The sequence below is a fragment of the Glycine max genome, chromosome 7 (genome assembly GCF_000004515.6).
Source record: "Glycine max cultivar Williams 82 chromosome 7, Glycine_max_v4.0, whole genome shotgun sequence".
NCBI lineage: Eukaryota > Viridiplantae > Streptophyta > Magnoliopsida > Fabales > Fabaceae > Glycine > Glycine max.
Genome location: NC_038243.2, coordinates 42,781,943 through 42,804,658, shown reverse-complemented (window position 1 = coordinate 42,804,658; position 22,716 = coordinate 42,781,943). Strand labels below are relative to the sequence as shown.

The 22,716-nt window shown below is 34.3% G+C and overlaps 3 protein-coding genes across 13 annotated transcripts; 1 reads left to right on the top strand and 2 right to left on the bottom strand.

The window, feature by feature from the left end:
• The first annotated feature begins 628 nt into the window (after positions 1–628).
• LOC100775700 (probable acylpyruvase FAHD1, mitochondrial) lies at positions 629–4,657 on the top strand. The gene is made up of 7 exons (XM_003529510.5): positions 629–914; positions 987–1,152; positions 2,440–2,492; positions 2,609–2,671; positions 3,103–3,153; positions 3,275–3,392; positions 4,322–4,657. The coding sequence occupies exons 1-7, from the start codon at positions 807–809 to the stop codon at positions 4,435–4,437; spliced, it is 675 nt and encodes a 224-aa protein (XP_003529558.1). The 5' UTR covers positions 629–806; the 3' UTR covers positions 4,438–4,657.
• A 141-nt stretch (positions 4,658–4,798) lies between these two features.
• LOC100820598 (epoxide hydrolase A) lies at positions 4,799–7,244 on the bottom strand. 3 transcript variants are annotated; one of them, XM_041017432.1, is made up of 3 exons: positions 6,554–7,244; positions 5,655–5,896; positions 4,799–5,465 (listed from the first exon to the last, which is right to left on the bottom strand). In XM_041017432.1, exons 1-2 carry the CDS (start codon positions 7,022–7,024, stop codon positions 5,717–5,719), a joined length of 651 nt encoding a protein of 216 aa, XP_040873366.1. In that variant the 5' UTR covers positions 7,025–7,244; the 3' UTR covers positions 4,799–5,465; positions 5,655–5,716. The 3 variants fall into 3 exon arrangements, with proteins under 3 accessions (XP_040873366.1, XP_040873364.1, XP_040873365.1); XM_041017430.1 differs by having other exon boundaries at positions 5,655–6,007; positions 6,554–7,231; XM_041017431.1 differs by having other exon boundaries at positions 4,799–6,007; positions 6,554–7,231.
• A 1,638-nt stretch (positions 7,245–8,882) lies between these two features.
• On the bottom strand, positions 8,883–21,571 carry LOC100801400 (lysine--tRNA ligase). Of its 9 annotated transcripts, XM_026129348.2 has the most exons (7): positions 20,753–21,169; positions 16,380–16,485; positions 10,863–11,005; positions 10,714–10,782; positions 10,463–10,606; positions 10,296–10,383; positions 8,883–9,106 (listed from the first exon to the last, which is right to left on the bottom strand). In XM_026129348.2, exons 1-6 carry the CDS (start codon positions 20,765–20,767, stop codon positions 10,348–10,350), a joined length of 513 nt encoding a protein of 170 aa, XP_025985133.1. In that variant the 5' UTR covers positions 20,768–21,169; the 3' UTR covers positions 8,883–9,106; positions 10,296–10,347. The 9 variants fall into 9 exon arrangements, with proteins under 9 accessions (XP_025985133.1, XP_025985130.1, XP_025985134.1 ...); XM_026129345.2 differs by lacking the exon at positions 10,296–10,383 and having other exon boundaries at positions 20,753–21,187; XM_026129349.2 differs by lacking the exon at positions 8,883–9,106 and having other exon boundaries at positions 9,367–10,383.
• Between the last annotated feature and the right edge of the window lie 1,145 nt (positions 21,572–22,716).

Sequence of the window (22,716 nt, the reverse complement as noted above, 5' to 3'; positions counted from 1 at the left end):
AAATCATAAGTATAATATGGTATTTTTGAAAATTATTTATAATAAATTAATATGTATTATCAATATCATAAAATTACAATTGAACATGATTAAAAAATGTTGAATATATTTTTATCAAAATTGAGTGATTATATTAAGGAAATTTAACTTAATTAATTAAATAGTGTATGTAAGTTACTATAAATTTATGATATTAAAATTTGACTCTTCTCTTTGAATAAAAAAATAATTATTTGTATTAGGATAATAACATTTTAAATAAGAGTATAGAAGAAAAACATATTAAATATAATGTTAAAATTTGATTTGATTCAATTTAAAAAAATGAAAACTAAACTATAATAAAAAATACAATTTTTTATTTTCAATTTATTGTTTCAATTTTTTTTTATCGGTTTAACGGTTTTAAATTATCTCGTTTGATTTTTAACCCACTCAACTAATTTCAAAGACCTTTTTTTTTTTCAAAAACTAAAGTAGATCAATTAATTTTCTTCATTGTCTAAATTTTACTTTATTACAACAACAAAAAAAAAATAATTATATTATTTTACTTAAAATTAATCTTTTAAAATTAACATGAGTGAAATTATGTTTCTTTTTATGGGGAGTTAAAGTTATGTTTGAAATGAGATACTCTTGTAAAAAAAATGACATTGTTGAAATACAAAGTTAGGTCTATAAACAACAACAGCTTGGGTTCAGTAGAAAATTGAAAATTCCAATTCTTGGGTTTGAAAACAGAACAGCTAAACTAAATCGAAGCAAACAATAGTGAGTGAGATCGTGAAGAAATTAGTTTGGAAATGGCAGTGGCAGGTTGTCAGAAGCTTCTGGAACTGAGCACCAAGATCGTCGCTGTTGGCAGAAACTACGCTGCTCACGCCAAGGAATTAGGCAACGCCGTTCCCAAGGTTCCTTCCTTCTCTGATTCTGTCTGATAAGTTGTCATCTTAATTGAAGAATCTAAGCTTTTGAATTTTCAGGAGCCGGTGTTGTTTCTGAAACCGACGTCGTCTTACTTGAAAAACGGCGGAACCATCCAAATCCCACACAACGAGGGCTCTCTGCATCACGAGGTTGAGCTCGCTGTGGTCATCGCCAAGAAAGCACGTGACGTCTCCGAATCCTCTGCGATGGATTATGTCGCCGGTATTCACTATTCATTTATCTTATGCCTTATCCTGCTGTTAACCGTGAAAATCGTAAATAGATTTTTTAAATTATTTTTTATTTCTAAGAAGTTAATTTTCACTGATGATTCTATTAAGAGTGAGATATAAAATTCATTTTTGACTGTAAGTTCTTTTAGTCATGAATTACAGTTTTCAACTTTAGAAAATTACCCAAGTATTGATGAAAACAGTGATAATAATCTCAATGGTGACATCCATAGTAAAGGTTTTTATATAAACATTTTCTCTAACAATTCTTATAGCTACCGTTTTTGTTAATAGTGTTTTTTGATAGTAATAGTTTTTGATAAAAATTCTAATCATGCAATCTCTTATGAATTTGATAGTAACAAGCAAAGGGGATTGAATAAAAGTAGAGTTTAGAGAAGAAATGGAGATTGGAAAGAAAAAGGTGAAGAGAAATGCAGAAAAGTATACGAAACATTCAAAGTGGGATGAATACATACACTATGACTTTCGAACCGAGAGTCATTTTTGAGTGCAACATTGTTGGTGTTTGAGGATTTTAGTGATAGTGCTTCGATCCAATAAAAAATAGCTGTCAGGGGTCTTTATTATAGACTTCTAATATCAAAGGTCGAATTATATAATTTTGAATTGTTTACAATAACTTACTAACTTCCTACATCTAATGACTCCAGTTGTTTCGTTTTATCTTCTATGAAAAACTGCTACAACTGCTCCTTTTGAATTCAAATTGGAAATTCTTTCTGATGGTTTCTGAATGCACGTGCAGTGCAGAATTAACTGTCAAAACCAACTTTTATCGAAAAAAAGGCTTATGGGGATAACTATCAAATTTTCAACTCTCTCCTTTTCGACAAAATCCAGACGAAACTAATTTCGTCAAAATTATTAATTTAGACAACTTTATTTTTCGATAAGATCCTTTCCTCATAAGCACTTTTTATCGAAAGAATCTTTTTGTAAGTAAAATTTAATAAAATTTTCTATTATTCATCTTTGACAAACCTCTATCGAAAATATATTTCGATAAACTCCAATCAAAAATGTATTTCGACAAATTTTTATCAAAAATATATTTCGACAAACCTCTATTGAAAGCATATTTCGATAAGATTAATGTAATAGGTGGCTCCCATACTATTTTCAACATGATTCTTTCCGGAAGCTAGCCTTTTCTAAGTGTAGAAGTGTACACTTAGAAAATTTTACTTAACAGAGATGACACCTGCTCTATTCTGCTTTACACTCACTAATTGGATACATTTTTGTACATCAGGTTATGCACTGGCTCTGGATATGACTGCTAGGGACCTTCAAGCTGCTGCTAAGGTATTGTCATACTTAACTCTTACACTCATTTTTTTAAATTATTTGTTTGGGAATTCCCTTTTGCTTTTGCTATGTGTTATATTTTCATTATCTAATTACTGATGTTTTCTTCTTAGTCTGCAGGTCTTCCATGGAGTTTGGCAAAAGGCCAGGACACTTTCACCCCAATTAGTTCTATTGTAAGAAATTGTATGCTGTGATGCTTATTTATGCTGAAACTATTTTATATGTTATGTTAGCGAAATGAGTTCACTCGGTCCTTGATAGTGTTAAGGAGTCAAGAACTACAGAGAATGATAATACAAATGTCAGTCATTGAACACTTTTCCAAGATTTAATAAACATACACTAGCATTACCCTGACACAGATATGGAAGTAATAATATATTGCTTGTAAATTTGTGATGTGGGGCTTTTTGCAATAAAAGAAGAACTTGTACCAGCTTCCTATGCATATAGTACTGTAGTCTGTAATTCAGTTATACCCATTCTTCTAGTTGGAATTTAAAATTCTACAAGTAATGAATGAGTTGTGTTCACCTCTGAACATTATTTTGCTCATCTACTTTTATTATGAGCCATATTCTTCAACTGTACTTTTTTTATGCAGTTGCCAAAGACTGCAGTGCCAAATCCTGATGATCTAGAATTATGGTTAAAGGTTTGAGATACTGTATACTTCTCTCATCCTCACTTGGTTCTAATATAATTGATTGTGCATTGCTTCAATGATGCATTAGAAGCCTAAACTAATTGTTAGAAATGAACTTGCTTTGATGTAGGTAGATGAGGAAATACGGCAAAAGGGCTCAACCAAGGACATGATCTTTAAGATCCCATTTCTAATTAGCTACATTAGCTCTGTCATGACATTGTTTGAAGGGGATGTCATACTAACTGGTATTGCACTAATTCTCCATGTACTTCGTTATATTTATGTGTTAGTTTAAATGATGAAAAAAGATCTTTGGTAATCTTAGCATATTGTCTGTCGACTGTCGTCTAAACTATCATTTGGGCCAATGAGGATTGGTTCAGCTAATAGGATTGAGCATTGTTGATTAAAAGGTCTTGAGTTCATCTATAAGCCTTCCCTGAAACATATGGTATGCTGCCTTATCCTTGAAACGGGGCAGCCTCCCTCTTCTCCAAAACTATAGTATTTTCTAAGAGAAAAAAATCCTTTGGAATGATTTTCATTAAAATAAATAAATAACAATGAAAAGGTTGCCACTTGTGTTGGTGGTAACCTTGGATTGCTTTATTTGCCTCAAGGTCATGCTTATGGATAGGTCTCGAAGTGAGTCAAGCCAGCTTGTTCATGGGCCTAGTCACAGCTTGGATCATTGTTAATTCAACAAGTTGAAAATTTTGGCTTGTTTTTAGAAGATTTGAGCTTGAACCTCTACATATTTGACTCATTATTCATGACATGAGTTGGCTTGATATATGCACATGTACACATTTTTTAATGAACAATGTTTCAATATAATATGTATTAACATTTGTTTTAATTATTAAATTATTATTTAACTGAATATATTTTAAAAATGTAGATTTTGTTAATTAAAATTTTAATCCTATTGAAACTACAATGTTTAATTCTTCAATAACTTGAGAGTTTGAAGTTAAATTTGAGCTAAGAAAATAGGTTCTATTTCTTAATGAAGCCAAAGTTAGAACTAGGCTTAGAAATCGGCTCACTTCCAGCTCTGACCTCTGGTTCCTTTATAAATTTTATACAACGCATCAATTGCAAAATGTTAGAAGCATAAAACAGGGAAATCTTAGACCTATGCCCAGCTAACATACATTATGATGATGTGCAGGTACTCCCCCGGGTGTTGGCCCTGTCAAAGAGGGTCAAACAATTACTGCTGGCGTTACAGGCCTTGTGGACGTACAGTTTAATGTTGAAAAAAGAGCTAGGCCTGTTCTTTCTTGATAAAACCCTCCTCGAAGGTACTACAGTTCTACAGAAAATATCTTGCCAAAAGGAAACCAGGGGACACAATAAAAATTCAGTTATATGGACTTGAGAGTCTACGATATTTAACAGTTTATTTTTTTGTAATGGTCGTCGAATCCGTACTATAGATCTTTTGGAGTGCTATTTTAGACTTTTGTCATGAAAATGATTATGATGATGGGCGACTTTCTATTTATGGTGGATGTGCTTTTTTATACTGTGGACAATAAGGATTATAATGGAGCGCATATGGATTCCTTTTAAAAATTCTCAAGAGGCAACTTGAATGTGATGGTATCATGTCATGGCTAAAACTATAGTACTACTTAAGTTGCAATTTACTGTACATGACAAAATATTCAATTACAACGGTGGGAAAATCTGATATGGTAAAAAAAGAAACAAGTGAGCATTTAATTCTGTTATGGTAGCAACAGCTGAAACAGAGTTGGTGCATGACGAAAATCTTTCCATGTGTTATCATGGGAAGGTATAAACACGTCTTCAATTACCATGTCTCTGGTGTAAAAAAAGATTTTGGAAAATCCTACTGTTAATAGACTCGCCAGATTTATTTTTTCTTTAGTGATGGTATTGTACAACGATTTTTACACACCACTTACTTTTATCTATATAAAACACAAGCATACACACTTTGAGAAAACACAGTCAGCAAGGGTTGTCAACCCAGATCCACTATGAGAATACAGATCCAGCAAGAACTGAAGGACAGGGGTGCAATGAAATCAAGAACAAAGGGTGACAACATATCAGAATTTCTTAAAGAAATCGTAGATGTGCTTGCTGATCTCATCAGGCCTTTCTTGATGGAGAAAGTGACCAGCCCCTTCAAGTACAACTACTTCCTCCAGAAGCGGTACATCTCTTTGTGAATGTAATCCTTGGTGCCTGGTGCATTGTAGGTCAGGTCTAGATCACCCACTATAAACTTAACTGGAACTTTCACTTGAGCACCAGTCCACGGTGCTGTGAGCTCCCAATTCCTACAAATGCAAGTGAAAGCAATAGAGTAAATAAGTTTTTATTGGGAAAGGAAAAGATGAGTATAAACTATAAAATTGTTGCTTACACTAACATGTCCCTCAATAGTCAATAGACATTGATTGTGTGAAATATTTATTTGTTAGTTAACCGGTTAGCATTTTATAGTTAAGAGCTGAAGAAAAACATACAGGTCCAAATTTCTGTAGTAGTTCAATCCCCCTGTGAAGCCAGTCTTTTCATATTTACTGGCTTAGTAGTCACATTCTTCTTCAGATAGCCATGTGGGCAACGCTATGGGAGAATCAGTTGGTTGTGCAAACGCTTTACCCTTAGGTAGATAAAGTGGACCAGGGTTGCGGTATTTGAGGAATTCCTTCAGGACTATTGCAGTGCCAATCTGTGCAAACTCGGATTCTATTTCTCCAGGCTCCTGCAATAATGCAGTTGAGCAACATAACAACTTTGCAAACCATGTTTTTACTTTCCCCCAAGAGAAAAAGCCTCTTTTTTTTTCACTTCTAATTAAACCATGATTTGAGACCTATAAAATAATATTATAGCCATTATTTTTCCAAACATCCATATGTGTAGATGAAATTCAGTTTACATTCTTCAAACTAAAGTTTAAGGTAGACTTCCATTAAAAAAAAACAGGTTCAAGGGAGACATACTATAATATCCAATTCCAAACAAAAGCACCTATTAAGTAAAACCTAGATGAGTATTATAATATTGAATACAAAAGAACTTTATCATATATACAAAGCAAATGTTTAATTTTTATGCACCATTTAAAGATTTTTACATTGTCAAGTGTCAACAGAAAATCACTGCAAATTTTAAAATAGTTAATATCAAAGTATCAACAATATTAATATACTGTACCTCAATTATTGGATGCCAATGTAAAAATCATTTATACTTTACATGAATTTAAGTTAAATCCATAAAAACATAAAACAAACATACTTTAGGTATTAGCATAATTTACTCTACAGTATTTGTTACTAGTATTAGTCACAAAAAACGGGCAGAACAAAACCAGCATTTATAACAGAAAACAGACCCCAAAAAACTTGGAACAAACCTGAAATCTGCAGATATAGTGGTCATTTCCGTACACTGCCCTTAAAGTGTCAAGGGGCTTTCTCTTGGGGTTTCGGGGAGTGAAAACCACGCTCAAGTTAACAAGAGCCTTGATTCGTTCAGAGCGATAGAGGGAAAGAGACCATGCAGTCATGGCACCCCAGTCATGACCCACCACAAACACTTTCTCCTCGTCGCCGGCGACCACGTCGAGAAGCTCGGTGAGGTCGCCAACGACGTGGAGGCTGGTGTAGGCGGTGGGGGTGGCCGGCAAGTCAGTGTCGCCGTACCCACGAAGGTCCGGAGCCACGCAGCGGTAACCTAGGGAGGCTAGGGCTGCGATCTGGTGGCGCCAGGAGTACCATAGGTCGGGGAAGCCATGGATGAAGAGGATCAATGGGCCTTCACCCTTCTCAGCTATGTGCATGTTTATTCCATTCACGTTCACTCTTCGGTGCTCTATCCCTTCCATCTATAACTCTCTCTGATCGATGGAGTGTGTTATGTAATGTGTATATAGAATTAATGTGCATGAAATATTATGAATGAATATTTGCTTGTTTCTGTGCGTTGGAAAGGAAAGGGTGCAGCATAAAGGCAGAGAGTGTTACTGATTGATTGTTCCCATTCCTTAAGTGTCGCTTCTGCTTTGTGGTTGTGATTCATGCATTAGTCTCTAATCTCCCTGCTGTGTTCGCATACGTGAATCACGCTTACGCCTTTATTTGCCTCTATTCACATTTAACTTTTTCGTTTTTTACTTATGCATATGTTTGGAAATGATTTTTCTAACCTATACACCGATTATATATATGTTTTATAATTAGGAGGTGTAATCCTCCTCCTATGAACCAATCCAATTTTAGAATAAAAGGACATTTTTAGTTGTCATTTTATGTCCAAAATCAAATGTTAAATCTTGATTAAAGAACTTAAGGATCGAATTACTTATATCAATAAATGATTTATTAATTTATAAACTGTTTTTTCTTATTTCTAATTAATTTATTTTCCTCTCTTCTGCTTTATATTTCTTCTGTCAATTTCAGTCATGTCATCTCTCTCGTCGAAATAAGTACGAATATTTACGTTTGTTTAATGATCATCATAGCTTTTAGCCTTTTACCGCAAAGAATTTTAGACGACCATATAAAAAAATCTAAAATCTGAGTAAAAGCTTTTTATTTATTACTTTATGTTTGTTTTACAACTTTCATTCGCATATACGTGTTTTCGTATGTGTGTATATCACGTGTGACTACAGTTTGTACTTTATAAGGCGCAGGATGTACGATTCCATAATGCTCAATGTGTACGTATGATGTGTTGGGGATCATTCAAATTAGAACTTTAATTTGCACGTGGTCGTTCCTTGTGGTTCACTAGCTAGACAATAATTTTTGGTGTCAACGCATCATTGAGCAAGTTTTGAACATCTCACACACACAAAAATAAAAAGAACCCTTTGAGGAAAGGAAGAATAGGAATAAAGTAGAGGAGAGAAAGATACAGCTGAAATTGAGAGGGAAAAGAAAAAAAAAAGTGATAATAGGTAAAGTTCAGTAATTGCTTGGAAAAATAAACTAAAGTAGCAAGTGAAAATTGTAGTCTGACTTATTTATGTTGTCTAGAATTCTTTGTTGTAAAAATTATGGTGTATATCATTGAGTAAGCTTAAACATACCTAAATGCCATCGTTTGAGGGGAGATGGAAAAATTAGTGAAATTGAGAGAAAAAAAAATAGAGGAGTAAAATAAACTAATTTGGAGTGCGTGAATTTTTATTTTTTGCTTCGTGGGAGTGCGAGAAAATATAGGACTAGGAAATCCTATTTACTTAAATTAGACCTATAATACATTGGTTTAACCAATACACACTAGCAACATGGATTTTAGAAACCGAACCAACTCGACAAGTTTAATTGAGTCTCGTTTTGGGCATCTAAAAGGAATAGTGTAAAAAAATTGGTTAGCAACTGATTTGAACTAGTTTATTTAACTCGAATTAGTAAAAATGGGTAAGAGTCGAGGTAAGAAAAATTATTTAAATTACAATTTTCAAAAAATAAAACAGAATTTTCTTAGTATTTTTATAATGTGAATTTTAATATACATTTTAAATTAGGACGTGTATGAGATTTACATGTAGATTTCTGTTTTATTTAGCTTGTAAAATGTGTAGTATAATCTTTAACTTAATTTTTTTAGTTTATATTAGTTTACTATTTGATATATTATAAAATATTAGAGATATATAATTAATTATTACTAATTCGATCTCTAGTCTTAACTACAATTAAACCGACTATGCGTAGCGGTGCAAAGCAAGCTAATCCATACACCCACCTCTACATTGAACATTAGCAATATGGGCTTGTTGATGAGACATCATAAAACTATTATCTCAAATCTCAAATATGTAATCAATAAGCTGGTATATGACATCACATTCAATCCAATCACCAAGTGTGATCGATGCATGACCAGTCGATGCCAAGTCTACTAATCAAATGCATAAATCAAAACTGAGAATCATCTTGCATTTTTCATGTTCCTGAAACCGATAAAAGGGGAAAAAGTAAACAAAGCACCACAAAAAGATATAAGATTTATAACCAACATCGGTAACATAACTGAAAATGCATAATCAAACACAAATATAGACCAGCAGGAAGCATTGCCATTTACACTAGTAGTTATAACTTATAAATTCACCCCTGAAAATTCTTCCTGGATACTTCAATCAAATAATAATATGATTTTTTCTACACTGTCATTTTCATTAAAAATAAAAATTTACAGAGCTGAAATATCATTTATCAATTGCGGCAAATAGAAGTACATTGTGATTGACCAGCATTTAGAGAACTGTCAATGCCAAAACAACCTAGTTGCGGTGTGTTTATACTGTTATGGCCACAGTAGCCAAGTATAGCATGATCAAACCACAAAGCATCCTTAGAGATTAAAATCACTGTTTCCACTTTCTTTTTGAATTAATGTTGTGTTTTATGCTCGCTTAAACAAACAAAATCTCTATTTGCCCACACAAACTCATCTGCTTCCATCGATTGAGTTCTTTGTTTTTCATGACTTGATGCACATGCCATGGGGAAACTAATTTTCAAAGTTAGCAGCCCTATTTCTCACCAGACTGCAATGTAAAAGCTCAGGAACTTCAAGCTAGCCCATCATCGTTCCTTAACCCATTGCATACAATTTGATGCATTTTTATCTAGTTATTTGTATTGTCGCAAAATTACACACAGAACACCTGCTTGCTAGCCTCAGTTCTGCTGCCCGCCCATTTTCTAACCAAGCCCACCCCTTTTAGCAGGCTTCAGTTGGCACCTGAGTTGTAGGTCTTCCACACCCAGCCTTTGTTATTTTTCTAATTGTTATTAGTTAAGCCTTGTATTAATGATGATTGTGTCTATAAGATGTGACTTTTGAGAAGTAATGATGAATATATGAAGCTTTTTTAGTATTTTTTGAGTATTTTGTATTGGGAATTATATGATTTCTATCTGCTATCGTTATGTAGCAGCTTTTTACAGTCCACTAAACTGCTAGCATTATTGGGGTTTGCCACTCAACATCGCTACCCAAGATTAACCATTTCACTACTAGTTACAAGTTAATGAAGTTACGCAGTACCGTGCTCACAATTTCCTTGGAAATACTTGGTACTTGGCAGTAATGTGGAGTATACTTTTAATTTAAAAGCTTGAGGTATAAAATACCTGTGTATGATGATTTTACTTCTCAGAGATTCAAATAGTTTTGGTTGAAGGCTCAGTCTTGAGGTTTCATGGCAGGGAAGAGAAGAACCTCCCGTCACCAAAAAGACAGAAGATGGTAAGAAATTTCAAAAACAAAGTAATTATGCAGATATAGAAAAAGCAAAAACCTTAATATTCTGTGAATCAGTCAGTAACATGGTGAACCGATCAATGCCCAAACCCCAACCACCAGTAGGTGGTAAACCATACTCTAGAGCCGTACAAAATGTTTCATCTAAGGCCATTGCTTCATCATCGCCAGATTGCCGATCCTGACATGTGAAACAAATAACAAACAGTTGCAACTAATATTTCCTATTAAGAAAAAGCTCAACAATTAGAGCACAGTACATAGTACTGTTGTGTCAAATTCCATTACCTTGAGTTGTTCAGCAAATCTCTGTCGTTGTACTACAGGGTCATTCAATTCAGTATATGCATAGCAAAGCTGAAAAGTAACAGTGGTCAGAAGCATGATTCCATTTTATTTTATTTGAAATAATAATCACCTAAATGTGATGATCTTACTTCACGTTTATTAACAAACAATTGAAAACGTTCAGTCAGGCCTGGTTTGGATCTGTGCCACTTTGCTAGAGGACTCATGATCTCAGGTGGTTTATGATGAATGTAGGATTTACACAGGTTTCTTCCAAAAAGTGACCCACAAGCTGCAATATGAAAAGAATATAATTATATTTCCTGCAGACACCTCACAAGAAGCTCAACATAAGGAATAAAAATACATGAACAAAGTGTAATAATTAGTATTGTGCAAATGTAAAACTGAAATTGTCTATAATTAAGTAACAACTAGAGTAAAATATAAAGCCGGAAAAATAATAGTAAAACTGAAATTATGCCTATGTAATAGTTACCGCCAGAAGGACACCCATGTTGTACTATCTTACCCTTGGAAAATTTCTTGCTCTCCCTCAACAGAAGGACACCCATGATGTAAGTAAAAGCTAAAACCTTTGACGTTGTTTAAAAAAAAGTGGCTGGCTGATGGGTGGGGTGGGCTAGGACAGCCCATTAAATAGGTGCACTTCCTCTAACTTTAATTTTTCAATAAAATTTGGCAGATTGGACCTAGCCACAAGGCCATATTGCCTTTTGATTTTGTGGGCCTTTTGGCCATGGCCCATGTTAATGTTTCTTAGTGTGAAGAATACAACTAACATTTTTTGGGACCAGTATTTTTTGTGAAAAGTGTGTATGAGTGTGAGAGTTCTTAAGGATATATCTTCAAGGAGATTCAACTTTTTTATTCTGAATATCTGCTATTTACCGATCTGGGAAACTGCCTTACTGAAATTTCTATCATTAAATATTAATCAATTAACATACTTGAATATTTTATTTATTTATTCCATTTTCATTTATTTATGGCATATGATTGTTTTACTGTACAGTTTTTTCATATTCTTATATGGTTCTCTTGGTTGTTCTACATTTTGTATTAAGCTGAATCTTAGACAGCTTCATCTTTGCCACAACCATAACCTTAGCCTCCAGTTGACATGAGTATATTTCTTTGAAGGTTTCTGGGTTTAAGTTTGTCCAAAAAAACCGGGTCGGACTGAACCGGATTTATCAATCTAAAAATTTTGAAAACCAATTCAAAACCAGTTCAGCTCTTAGAACAGTTTTAAACTAGTTTGAAACTAGTTCAGAACCAGTTCAAAACTGGTTTTTTAAAACCAGTTTGAAAACCAGTTCGCAGATTTGGGTTAAAAACCAAACTGGTTTAAACCAGTTTGAAAACCACTTCGGTTCGATTTTTTTCCAAACCGGTTTTTGCACAGCCCTAACCAATACCATGTAATAGAAATATATGATCAGTTATAAAATATACGGAATGAAAACAAACCAATATGTATGCTCATCAATTATGTGCAGCAGAAACTAAAACTGAGCTACAAAGAAACAAAAGAAGAACAATTAGAAAAATTGAAGGTGATGGAACCGGGGGAATTTCTTCTAAAATACAAGATGTTATATAACATTTCAAACTTGAGCTTTTTCTTTATCCATAACCATTATATAAAGCTTTTGGAATATGTATAATCATAATTCAAAGTTACCTAGAAGCTAGAAATTGCCTCTGCCAAAATATTGAGATACATACAACATATGTTACAAACAATATTTAGCCCCAATTTCCCAGCAATTTATGAGCATATTTCTGAACACTTCCATTCAAGGCTCAAACCTGCTCATTCAATGTCAAGTAGTGATCAATGACTTCAGAGTATACTTTTGAGTCCAAAACATCTTAAGCTACATTGCCAAGTCACAACAAATTTTCATCAAAGTATTGCTGTACTTCTCACTTAGTATTATCATTTGTCATGCTACATACCTGCTTTAATACTTGGGAGTTGGGAGTCTTGAATCATATCATGACTTTTTCCCTTGTTTCAAAATCTTTTAGAAAGGATACAGAGTGCATATTACATTGCTAGAACCCTTCCTTTTGGAAACAGTAAGCGTGCAGCAGATTAGCATTTGATTGAGACTTTACCAATTGTCATTGCAAGAGCACTTCCCACCAAAGAAATGATGAAACCTGTTCGAATCTCTCATAATGATTGGTCGTGATATAGTAATAGATGCAAACTTCATAAACACATGGCAGTCATCACAGACTCGTATATTCTTTATGATCCGTATTGGTGCAACTCCATTGGGCTTTCTAATTAAGGCAAATGCAAGAGCAAGTTTCTCACTGTGGTAAGAAATGGATCTAAACTTTTCTTCCTCACCCACATTGTGTAGGACAATGTTTGTATCTGGATTATACCCAATTTGTTGCAATATTGAGATCAATCTGTTCAATTCACCATAGATTTTCCCCACTTCTGGATGATAGTGATCTTCTGAAACAAATCTGTGGACTTTGTTCCCAACCTCAACCCAACTGTAAGCAGCAAACTTCTTTGCATTCTTTTCCTTCATGAGAGATCTTACAACAGCTACATCTTTCCATCTCCCACAAGCAGCATACAAGTTGGAAAGCATGATATAAGGTCCAGCATTACGTGGATCCAACTCAAAGAGATGACTAGCTGCCAATTCTGCATTCTTTAGGTCACCTTTGGCACAAACAGATAGTAAGGTGGACCAGATACGGTAATTTGGTTCATGAGGCATACCTTGGATTAGATCCACTGCTTTATCAACACTACCTGACCGACCAAGGAGAGTGATCATACATGCATAGTGATCCAATGTGGGTGCGATTCCATGTTCACTGATTGAATCAAAATACTTCTGTCCTTCTTTTACCATATCAGCATTGATACAAGCAGATAAGACACCCACAAAAGTAATATTATCAGGTTTGAAATTTTCTTGTTGCATTCTTTCATACAGAGTCAAGGCCTCTAGAACTTGTCCATTTTGTGCATACCCCAGAATCATGGCATTCCAAGTGATCACATTCCGAATAGGCATAGTTTCAAAAATGACCCGAGCATCCAAAGTGACTCCACACTTGCAGTACATATCAACAAGAGCACTTGACACGAGCATGCTATTATCAATACCCATTACAACTACTTTTCCATGGACAACTTGACCATGATACAAGGAAGCTAGCTTGGCACAAGAGCTAACCATGCTAGAAATGGTGTAACTGTCAGGTTTAACATTTCTACGTAGCATGTCACCAAACAACATCCAAGCATCCTCCTCTCTACCATTTTGTGCATAACCAACTATCATTGTTGTCCAACAAATTTCATCCTTTTTTGGTAATTTGATAAATAAATTCCTTGCATCATCTACACGTCCACATCGAAAGTAAGCATTGAGAACATTTGAAACAGTAACTAGGTCAGGCTTCAAACCTGACAACTGCATTTCATTAAACAAATGAATGCACTCATTAGGATTCCCCATTTTTACATACCCAGAGATCATAAGATTCCATGAAACAACATTTTTATCAATCATTCCATCAAACAACAACCGTGCCTTATCTATATCACCACATTTGGCATACATATCAGTCATAGCATTCCTTACAAAAGTATTTTCCCCCAAATCAGCAACAACAATCCTCCCATGAATCTGTTTCCCATGCCTCAAATCCAAAAGCTGAGAACATGCTTGCAATGCATTCACATGGGAATACTGGGTAGGCTGAAACCCATCTTCCTGCATTCTCACAAGAACTTTCAATGCTTTGCCTGAATGCCCATTACTTGCAAAACATGCAATCAATGTGTTATATGAAACAGAATCGCGATAAGGCATTTGATCAAAGACAACATGCAAATTCTCAACCATACCCATCTTTGCATAAGCAGAAAGCAAGGTATTCCAAGAATAAACATCTCGCTTAGTCATGTTATCAAACACATTTTGAGCATCTGAGAGCTTGCCAAATTTGGCATACAAATGAAGGAGTTGGTTGTGGATGAAGGAATCTTTGGGTTGAAAAAGGTTAAGTTCCATGTGAGACTGCAGTCTCTTTGCTTGAATGAAGTCATTGGCCCGAGCACAATGAAGCACAAGACGAGTGTAATCATCAAAAGAAGCAAGTCCATGAGAGTACAACAGATCTATGGCTTGGTGAAGCTTTTGCTTGACCTTCATTTTTGGTTTGGTTAACTCAGCCTCTCCCACCACCACCACCACCACCAGTTGGGGTTCAATCAAACTTCATTCCATGCCTCACTCAGTTCTATGTTCTTGTCCTCATACCCAGCACTTTAACTTTAACCAAATAACATAATTCTTATGTCTATATGGGCAAAAAGCATATGCACTCCTACACTAGTCAACAAATAAAATCAACAATTAAATCATTAAACAATGTATATTATAGTTGTTGGAAATAATAGTAAATGTCCTGAGGAAATAGTATATTCATGTATCTCATGTTAAGATGCACTTAGTCCCCCATCCCCAGTTGTCTAAAGTTAACATAGCAATCAAGTTTTATATTTAAACGTGATATGCACATGAGCATTTATTTTTTATTTTTATAATATGAGCACAATTTTTTTTTATTAATCTAATTATTTTAAAAAGAAAGAAAATTCAATGCACAAACTTAAACCCAGAAACCTTCTAAGAAATATACTCATGTCAACTGGAGGCTAAGGTTATGGTTGTGGCAAAGATGAAGCTGTCTAAGATTCAGCTTAATACAAAATGTAGAACAACCAAGAGAACCATTTAAGAATATGAAAAAACTATACAGTAAAACAATCAAAACAAATGAAAATGGAAAAAATTACAAGTATGTTATTTTATTAATATTTAATGATAGAAATTTGAGTAAGGCAGTTTCCAGATCGGTAAATAGCAGATATTCAGAATAAAAAAGTTGAATCTCCTTGAAGATATCCTTAAGAACTCTCACACTCACACTTTTCACAAAAAATACTGGTCCCAAAAAATGTTAGTTGTATTCTTCACACCAAGAAACATTAACATGGGCCAGGGCCAAAAGGCAATATGGCCTTGTGGCTAGGTCCAATCAGCCAAATTTTATAGAAAAATTAAAGTTAGAGGAAGTGCACCTATTTAATGGGCTGTCCTAGCCCACCCCACCCATCAGCCAGCCACTTTTTTTAAAACAACATTCAAGTTCAGGTATTTACCAACTCTCCTATGAAACCGATTTGTTTTTGTTGGCAACCCAGCTATTTAGTATTAATTGCCAATTTTTCATGAAAATGCTTGCTAGCATTTTCATAGGATTGATAATATTAATACCACACAACCTAGCTAGTTGGTAATTAAGTTCAAAGGGAATGTCCATTAAATTGTTAATTGCTGGCTTAATTAGGTTGCTCTGACAATAGGGAAGGTTCCACATGACAGTGCTGCATAAAGTGCATGCATGCAACAATCCAGATATTCATAATTGACTGAATTGACATTGAGTTGAAAAACAAATGCTACTATGAGTATCCAGTGAAAGTGTTAGGGTTCTATGTTACTCTAATCTGGCTGATAATGCAAGGATCCAGTTTGCTTGCTGAACATGATCAGATAGATTATAGTGGCAAAATAAAGTTAGCATACCGAGAATGATTCGTTGTGCTTTTCTATAGTAAGTACTGTGTAGAGTCCTGAACCTTTCCTGCCCAGCTGCAACAGATTTGAACGTATATGGTTGCTGTCCTGACTCCTGATTGTTTTACAGTGTACACAAATGTCAGAATCAGATAACAAAGGGGAGATGGAAGTTTTAATAACAATAACACCAACTTCTTCCTTGAAGATTTATAATATAGATGATTTTTCATATGCATTTTTAACTGTATTACACTATTAACTTTAGTAAAAGTGCAGCAAAATTCTTCAAAGTTGGACTCTAGCATATGGTCAAATGATTTTCAAAAGTCGATTCTTCCATGCAGATCCTCATCCAGGAAATATCCTGATTTGTAAAGGATCAGAGGCAAGTCATCAACTATATTGGTTTTCTAATATCTCCTTAACTGTGATTTCATCTCTAGGTGAGTATCCTATAGTTATTGTAGAGTTGTTTTAATCAAGATGAATTACATATGGAAATGACCATAATAGTGGGTAGAATATTGAGAATTAGTTCTACACATCAGGGTCTTATTTGTTGTAATTTATTTTTTTTAACTCTCAACTATCATAATGTACTAACTTCCCTCAATTCAGGTTGCCTTGCTAGACTATGGACAGGTGAAGGATCTCCCAGATCAGTTGAGGCTTGCCTATGCTAATCTAGTTCTTGCGATTGGTAATGGTGACCCATTAAGAGCTGCAGAGAGCTATATGTACTGAAACATGCATTTAAGTCTTATCTGTATAATGCTATCTTGTTTGTTGAGAATAAGAACATAAATAGATATCTTTGCTAATACCAAGTTACAAACTGAACTAGTAGTGCTGCTGGGAATAGATAATGAAAGCAAGGATTAACTGATGCAGAATATAATATGACTTTGCTGAATGTATATGAAATATAGTAAACATTAATCACAAAATGCCCATATACCTTGGTATCCTTTCCTAAAGTTGATTTTTTTCTTATTTTATGTTTCACTAGTAAGTTTTTTTTATTGCAGAAGTCAGAGAAAATAGATAATAAAAAGACAAGATACATACATTCTTACAGATTAAAAAACATAATGGTTTATTCAGGTACAATACAAAAAAAAAGGATATATGCACTGGTTAGAAAATGAAGCATTTGTAATTTCAACAGAAACAATCATCCAACTTGTAATGCCTGATATTAAGAGGGGAAAATTATGAATGCAACAACAGCAAACCATCCCCTCAGGTCCATGAGGTGTTACTTCAAAGTTCAAATGTTTGGTTTCTTTCTTAAGGCTGTGTAATTGGGTTTAAGAGTAAGTTCTTGGAAGTCCTATAGCATGACAACATCATCATTGCTTGAAATAAGCTATCTTTTATTTAGGTATCCATACAAGACAAGCTGATAACCGATAATTATATTTGGCTGTATTACATTGTTAGTAGTAATGCAGCAAAACAGTCCTGAAACCTTTATTGAATGCATCTATCTGCAGAATAAAATGTTTTGAGAAATCTGGTATTGTGAAAGTAGATGTCTAGTCATGTCTTCCCTGGGACGAATTCATAAATTATTATACGGGTTGCTGATAGAAAATAAGTCTTAATTATAGACATTAAATAAAAGTGTAAGTCAGAAAAGTTAAATATATCATAGACTATTAGTTATATACATTGAGAACAAAATCAAAAAATAATTAAAATTAAAAGTACTTAATGGAATTTATTTATGATATAACAACTACAATATTGTTTTAAAAAATTAAATATAATAAAACAATGAAATACTATTCTAGAAGTGGTGGGGATTATACATATGCCGTTGAACAATTACTTTGTAAGCTACTGAACATTGACTGCTATAGTTTAGCAACCAATCTCTTGCACTTTCTCATTTAAAATATAGTTTTTTTTTGGGAAAGCAAAACTATAATATATTAATTAAATTAGTACCAGAGGTACTACAAAATACATAAATAGAGTCCTGTGAATCATGAGAAAAACCGCCCTACACAAACAGCACCCTACTAGGTGTCACACTAGCTAAAAGCTATAGACATTCCTGAAGACCAGCAGTGGAAAGGGGTCTTGAAGTCTTTTTCCCAGCCCCTCAGCCAAGTCCATAAAAGAAATAAGATGCTATCTGTCAACTTAGAGATGTCAAAGGATTGATTATGGAAAATCATATCATTCCTGAGTCTCCAAATTGAGTATGTAGCTGCTACCCACCATATTTTCCACCTCATTTAAAATATAGTTGTGGCCCCAGAGTTGTAGACAAAAAAGATATGGTGGAAGCTTTAGTGGCAGGAAATAATCTCTGTGCTTATGTGCAATCTTCAATAGAGGCAATAATCTTGTGTAGTTCTCAAACATCTTAGAGCAGGACACAAAGTGACACAGGTGAAACTTCTTTAAGAAGCTGTAGCTGAATCCAATATTTTATTACTTGAACAAGTTTGATAAGTGAGCTACTGGGATTTGTAAACAGAAGCATGCCCTCTACTTGTTTATCACTTTACATGCGTAAGCTCTAAAATGAATCTCATAAAGAACCAGCAACAATATTAGAGATCAAGAACCAGAATCAAGGTTGTAGAGAGAGCATCAATGGTGAGGAAGCAAAAGAAACAAAGAACAAGAGTTGTCATTTAGCAAATGAGGTGATCGAGAATACGAGAAACCTTAGTATGAGTATGGAGGAGGAACATGTGACAGATAGGAAAAGTTTGGTTTCAAGAATTCCAATCAACCTACTGCTGATTGGATCCTCCCAAAACAGATTTGACCCACAATGCAGGTGGGGGTCATAAGCTATGGAGGAGCTTAGGCTCTAATGCATAAGGTCAAGCCACCGCATCTGGAATCACTGGGCTCAATCTTCAATGAGGAGGTTGGGTCATGATGCTGGGACATGCAACCCAGCTTCCATCACCAGAATTGCAAATGATACTGATTTATGATCCTTGTATGGTGGCTGAGATAGAGGCAGAAATAGTTAGTCTCGCATATCCAAACCATTGATGTGTGGAGAATTTCAGGGATAGGAATAGGAGAATTTCTGCCCCTCAAGAGGAAAGGAAGAGTCTTCTTGGTATTTGTGCACATTCACTGATGAAATCCAGCCAAAGTTGCTCATTCTTGGTTTTGGTAACTGATATTATAAAGCATGTTTGCTGGTTCCAAGGCTATTCCATCTGAATTTAATGAATGACAGCACTGCACTTGTTCCCATACACCAAGTTTTCTGAATTACAGTAATCAACTTGGATCTCTCTCCAAATCTGCATTACATTCCTCATCTAATATTTTCCAATTTCCAACTATCTTGACTTGTGTGCATTCATGTTTAATACTACTTTGCTCCGAAATCAAGGTTCTGTTTCATGTACATGTGTTTGTGTTTGGCCTTTTCTGTCAGTACTTATTCACATAAGAATCTTAATCTACGACAATTTCTGCAAATTGTTTTGCCTTTTTGGACACGTCTAACGTTTGAGTTGTACAATTACATTACTTAAATAGATCATTGCCTGGTCACCAACCAATCGTACGTTTCACACATCTACTAAAGATGTCAGAGGTTTGGAATTAGATAACCACAAACTTACCAAGATATCTTGTGTATAAGAGGATGCTTATGGGCAATTTTTTAGATCACAGACATTCAAGTTGACCCATGTGTTGATATCCTTAAATGGCCAAAAAGAAGAGCTGGTTTAGTCTGCTGAAGAGGCTCTTTATATGGGGGACACATTCCACACAAGATAAGGTGAGTCTTTAACTCTTGAGCCTTTTCAAATTAAGTCTTTAACTTGGATTCTGTTTCTCATGACACAGAAAACTTTTTTATTCAGAAGGAGAAAAGAAGGAAATGGATATTTGGAAGGCTAAAGAGTAAGAGATTGCCTTCAATTAAAGCTCCACTACCCTCAAAAGGAACAACACTAAGTGAGGCAGAGAAAGAACAGAGCAAGCATGCTTTAACAGTGGCCATTGCCTCAGCAGCAGTTGCTGAAGCTGCTGTTACTGCTGCTCATGTTGCTGCTGAGGTTGTTTGCCTCACTGGGCAATGCAAGGAAAACTCAGAAGAATCTCAACCTGTTCAAACTGCATTTCGGGGTTACCTGGTGAGTTTGTCCAACCCATTCTCTTTGATTTGTGTCACCTTAAGACCGCTTTCCATAAACTTTACATTCACTGCTAAATTCCTCACTTGTGGATTTCTTACAGCATTTAGTGATTTCTAAAATTCAACTCAAAGCGAGTAAAAGAAATAACGAAAATTGGCAAAAAAAAAAAAAAAACAGAGAGAGAGAGAGCAAGTACTAATAGTAATAGAAATTAGTAAGTGGAAGAAAAAACCAAAGTCAACTTACTCTATTCTTTGTCATTGTTTTCTCTTGATCACTGACTGATATAAGACATTACAGGCAAGGAAGGCTTTGAGGCTCACCCAAAAAGGAGTGGCGGCTGATATAATGCTAGATACAACGATGAGAGGATATATATGGAGCATACAGGATGAAGACTTTTCTGCACTAAGCTTCGAAACGATGAAAAAAAGCCCTAGAAGAGGAGCTAAGGTGGAACTACTGATTTGTACAAGAGATGCTAGGTTTGTATAATCCAAAAAGGGATTTCTACTTACAACTAAGTAAATTTAGGGTTTAAACAAACAGAAACTCACAGTGTCAACAAATTGATATTATCATAAACACCACGCATGCATCAATGAAACCTATTTTATTGAGGACAACACGAACAACAAACTTGCGGCTGAAAACAATATTGGTACTTACCGCACAACGGTCGGAGTGAAGGTTAATGTTGTAGTAACATTTATTTTAAATATAACAAACTATATTGAATTTGACATTCTGGAATTCTGAATTAAATGTTATTGAAATTAAGGTTTTGTCAGGGATGCTAAAACTGAACCAAATTGTGTGAGAATTAAACAGAACTGGAAAAACGATTCTCTCAAGCTAAATTAAACTAAATAACATTCTAGGGCAACTAAATTGCTTTTTTAATTTGGTGAATTGCATTTAAAAGTTAAAACCAAACTATTTTTGTGGTTTGAACCCAACCATTTTGGTGGATCGAACTATTAAAAAATGGTTTTAAAATTTCAAACAGTGTTTATACCAATAAATTTTATCACAACTCATGGACCCTCGCAACTAGCTAAATCAGGCTAGCAGCACCATTCGTGTTGCACTTTATACCAGCGCATCTGCTTAATTGTTGGAGCTTTGCTAAAATTGTATTTAAAATCATTTTAGATTTTTTTTTCTTAATAATTAATCATACATTGTTCAAAATTGTTTTGTTTACAATTCAAACAATGACAATTTTATCAGTATGCTGTTGGTCTTGGTCAGAATGCAACTGACATCAATTTTTAAATAAATTTTCAATTCAAATTCTGTAAATAAAAAAATGCATTAAAAATGATAAACCAAAATTTTGAGAATGACCTATTAAAAAACTGACAATTTTTGAGGAAAATGTAAAAGAAAGAAGCAGTCAAAAGGCCAAGTAGTGATTGCCAGCAATGCACGAGTTTTGATAAAAGTGTGCAACAAACACCGAAAGGAAGATCCAGCCTCTCCTCCAATGGATCAGTGGGTGTATGAGGGGGACAGAAAGAGATCAAATGAACCAAGTTCATTGGCGAGGCTGAGTCTAATACCACTTTATTGTGTTTTTTATGAGTAGTAATATTGAGATTTGCTAGCTGTTGTGGCTGTACTGCGTCTGCTAGAAAACAAGGATCACACTTTCACAGTCTAAGGTTCCAAAGTTTCGACATCCACACTATGTGGCGGACCTACACGCAAGCAAGGGTCTACAAATGCAATTCTAACTTTTCTAACTTTCATAAAATTATAAATAAATGCCTTATTTTTTGTATTTTGTTCTTTCTACTTTTAACCCAAGTTTCTAATTCTCTTTATAATTTTTTTATTACAGAATTTGAAAGTTAAATTATATCTTCTTTGATATGTATGATATATTAAAATTTTATATTTTTATCTTTATGATAATAATAAATTATGATTTTATAAAATTATTGTATATATGAGCATACGAGATTACTAGGTTGTCTGTTTTGACTTTTGACACCCTTGAACTCAAATTCAAGACGTAGGCCACTCTTTTCTAACTTTAAACAATAGTATTTTGAAATAAAATGCCTATTATATAAGAATCATTAATATTTTCTTCATTTAGTAATCCCATTTACTGAAAAATATTAAATACTTTATAAAATTCTACGATACCAAATACTTTTATTTAGTACATGTTTTAATTTTTTTACTGTAATTCCTTAATA